This window comes from Triticum dicoccoides, chromosome 5A, assembly GCF_002162155.2.
Source record: "Triticum dicoccoides isolate Atlit2015 ecotype Zavitan chromosome 5A, WEW_v2.0, whole genome shotgun sequence".
In the NCBI taxonomy this organism is placed as follows: domain Eukaryota; kingdom Viridiplantae; phylum Streptophyta; class Magnoliopsida; order Poales; family Poaceae; genus Triticum; species Triticum dicoccoides.
The window spans coordinates 604,331,446-604,335,238 of record NC_041388.1 but is presented as its reverse complement, the minus strand read 5'-3'; the positions used below and the strand labels follow the sequence as shown (position 1 = coordinate 604,335,238).

Below are 3,793 nucleotides of genomic sequence, written 5' to 3'. Positions count from 1 at the left end.
GAGATCCTTCAGAATTCGACTGACGGCTAATATAATCATAGTTTTCCTGCAATTTCTGCAACGTCGTTTTCTCGTGTCCAGATTTGCTTCAGTCAGACCTCTTCAGCCTTCACATTAATGACACCATGACACCCGTTGGAAATTAGGAATCAGAAACTGAGTCTTTAAGAAAAAAGCCAAAAGATATAGTAGAATTTTCAACCCTAAAGTGGACAGAAGCTCAGTTTGTCCTGCTACAATTTCAGCGGACAGCCCACACCTTTCTATCCAATAACCATTTAAAAGGCTGAAAACTTCAAATGGAGAATAGATGTGCATATACTACTTCAAACATCAAAAACTATCCTGTCTATGACCGATGTGCAGTAAAAGGCAAGATTAAGTACTATTTTCAAATCAATACAGTAAGCAATTAAGTTATTTATCAATCCCAATACCATTTTTACAAAAAATGACATTACATGAGCAGAGCTCAAAATGCGAAACATAAATATCATCACGGATTTGTTAAGTAGAATGGAGAGAGAAAAAATACGACCAAATGAAATCTACCGTGATGCAAGCCAGCCTACATCAGCATGCATACCACTGACACCATAGTACCCTACCATTGATAGTGACTGAAGAGATCCAGGGGGGAAGGGGTCAATAAGTGACAAACGACAATGGTGTATTTCAAACTACTTGAAATCAAGCAAATTATTTGACTTTAAAGTTCTCCGCAAAGTGAGCATAATGGAGACACATTAAAAATGAGGGTGATATTTTTTGCAGTGATATGACAGGGTACTTACAGGGTTGCCCCTGGGTATCCCTGAAAGGCACGCACACATCAAATGGCTCCAAGAGTATAGCTTAAAGTTTTTACAAGGGGACAGTATGAACAGGACAGCTGCCAGCAAGAATCAGAGAAGATGCAATCTAAAGATCAGATCATGCTAATAAATTATGGCACGATGTAATACTATATTAGGACATCCCACAGTCATAGACGGAACTACGAGATAAAACAGCATCCGATATTGTATAGATATATCAGCAAGATGTTGTGGTTGTTGCTCGTGTATGCTAATGCCAACTTATTATGCTTTTACCAAATGTTATGTCAAACCAAAAAAATGATGGGTTCCACCCACCATCCAGAAGAGGAAAATATTTACCAGTATATATTGCGTCCACATTTAGAGACTTCTGATGTACAATTAGCGTGCCATTTCTTGGAATATCAATTCAGTGCGTGTGTGTGTGAAAAAACTTGTTACTACTTCTCTTCTACTAAAGAAAAAAACTAACTCCATTCCATAACACCTGACTTCTTAAAACAAATGAGATTGGTCAACTGAAGATAATACCTCTACATTTTTCATGAAAAACTATTTCACAAATTTTCAATTATTTAACTTTTAAACCAACATGTTGACATAAAAATAACAGTAAAATTTGCACCCAGACCATGTGTATAACTTCATGTATACTTTTGGACAGGTCACGAGGAACGGCGGGAGTATTTTCCAAACAAAAAAATAACACGAAGATCAAACAACAGAATATGCAAGTGAAGTATAGCCAAATGAGAAATAACGCATGAACCAATGGAACCATACTAGATAAGAAGATCTCACTAAGGTCCCTACGGTGCACCAAGACCAAGTTCATGGATAGGCCGGCAACCAGTGCTGATGGACGCATGATGGAGATTCTAATCCAAGGGAAACAACAATTAGAAAGAAAGCAACCCAGATCAGACCACCACAAATTAAACCGTATTTTATTACCACCACACGCAGCCACCTTTTCCCATGTCAATAATACACCTCGTCTCCCCTGCCTGCCTTTTGAGCACATAAACCCACCGCCCACACCATCATCATGCCTAACCAAGTTTAGGCCCTAACCAAAGCATCCTCCCGTCCCCTCTCACACGAGAGCCCCAAAGCTAGAAGAGGAGGAAGGATACCGCCATGGGGAGAGCTCCGTGCTGCGACAAGGCGAGCGTGAAGAAGGGCCCATGGTCACCGGAGGAGGACGCCACACTCAAGTCCTACATCGAGCAGAACGGCACAGGCGGCAACTGGATCGCGCTGCCACAGAAGATTGGTATGTGCTCATCAGAATTGCTGAGTACGATGTAGTGATGCTGCCAGTAAGCGGTAGTGATAAATTGATGATAGATAGAAGCTAATTAGGTGTGCGTTCTTGTGTCTCTGGGGCATCCGCAGGTCTGAGGAGGTGTGGAAAGAGCTGCCGCCTCCGGTGGCTCAATTACCTCCGGCCGAACATAAGGCACGGTGGATTCTCAGACGAGGAGGACAGGATCATCCTCAGCCTCTACATCAGCATAGGCAGCAGGTACTGGTACAGTTGGTCTCACCTGTCTTGTCAATTGTATGATCAACTCAGCTGTAGGATTAGCTGCAAACTGGTAGGCAGGCACATGGGTGTAGTACAATCTATTACATGCTATCTATGATCTAAGTTCTAAACATATCATGCATGCCTTGGGTTGGGCGTAGGTGGTCGATAATAGCTGCACAGCTGCCGGGGAGGACGGACAATGACATCAAGAACTACTGGAACACAAGGCTCAAGAAGAAGCTCTTCGGCAAACAGTCGCGCAAGGACCAGAGGCAGCACCAGTTCGCACGCCAGGCAACGAACAGCGGGCATAAGGAAGAAGCCAGCGAGGGCGCAGCCGGGAACAATGGCTTTGCTGCTGGTGCTTACAATTGGCACCAGCATGCAATGGCCATGCCGTCCCGTCCGATGCCAGTTTCAATGGTGGAAGGCAATCGTATCGGAGAAGGCGTGGATGAGTCCATCCGGAAGCTTCTGTTCAAGCTAGGAGGAAGCTCTTTCGCTGCCCTGCAAGCCCCGCCGTGCCTTCCTCCACCAATGTATGGGGAAGCTCCAAACTTCGTGGCGCCATCGGTGCACACGGCCCCGCTAAACGAAGGTGGCATCCACTGTTCCGGCATGCTGCCTGCACTGGAGCTGGACGAGAGCTTCCAATTCAACCAGGTCAAGCTGGACGGGCTGGAATGCTTCTTCGGCATGGGGGACCAGAGCATGAGGTGGAATGAAGTGAGCCCCTTGGTCTGCCCTAACACTACTGTCGCATCCAGCTCCCAAGGGATGCAGCAGTACTGCCTCGCAGAGGAGCCCGTCGACCTTGGGATGCAGTAGCGAACTAGCTATTGGTGTTTGTTCTCATGTACATGCATGATTGTGGATTTTGTGGTGTAAATTTGTAGCATTCATGGGGAATGGTGAAAGATGATGAGAGCTCTGAATTAAGAACAATAATGTCTCTCACCACTCCTAGATGAGAGATGCCTTGTTTTCAGGCATCTCTATGTGAGTCTTGTATTGAAATGTTTTTTTCCCACTACCAGGTTACTGCCTTACAGAAACATTTACAGTTTTAGATTGTACTTGTTGCTATGTTAGTTTATCTGGTCTATGTGTGATATTTGTACCGAGTGCCAACCCTAGTGGCTAGATATTTGTTTGTGTGTTCACTAACAGCATAGACAAAGTTTACTTGCAGCATGTGCAAGGTTTGCCTAATTTTGGTCAAAAAGACATGGTCTATAATACATGAGACATTCGTGGACTTAATAAGGCATGTCTGTAAAGCATCAAAATCGTCGTTACGAAGTTAGAGAACCTAAGTATAAAGTGTAAACATACGTAATTTTACACGTCTTTTTGGCGCATGACAGACATAGGTTGAAAATGACTTTCCAATTTTTTGACAGAAATTTATCTACTTGAATTCAAATTAACGTTCTAG

General features: G+C 43.8%; 1 protein-coding gene across 1 annotated transcript; it reads left to right on the top strand.

Annotated features, from left to right (window-relative positions):
- The first annotated feature begins 1,853 nt into the window (after positions 1-1,853).
- LOC119303298 (transcription factor MYB72-like) lies at positions 1,854-3,431 on the top strand. Its single transcript, XM_037580415.1, has 3 exons — positions 1,854-2,097; positions 2,220-2,349; positions 2,514-3,431. The coding sequence occupies exons 1-3, from the start codon at positions 1,962-1,964 to the stop codon at positions 3,181-3,183; spliced, it is 936 nt and encodes a 311-aa protein (XP_037436312.1). The 5' UTR covers positions 1,854-1,961; the 3' UTR covers positions 3,184-3,431.
- The last annotated feature ends 362 nt before the right edge of the window (positions 3,432-3,793 follow it).

Excerpts from the sequence above, each read along its gene's own strand:
- LOC119303298 (XM_037580415.1), top strand. The coding sequence starts at position 1,962 with ATGGGGAGAGCTCCGTGCTGCGACAAGGCGAGCGTGAAGAAGGGCCCA. Across the intron at positions 2,098-2,219 it reads CGCGCTGCCACAGAAGATTG|GTCTGAGGAGGTGTGGAAAG; the intron begins GTATGTGCTCAT and ends GGGCATCCGCAG. Across the intron at positions 2,350-2,513 it reads TACATCAGCATAGGCAGCAG|GTGGTCGATAATAGCTGCAC; the intron begins GTACTGGTACAG and ends GGTTGGGCGTAG.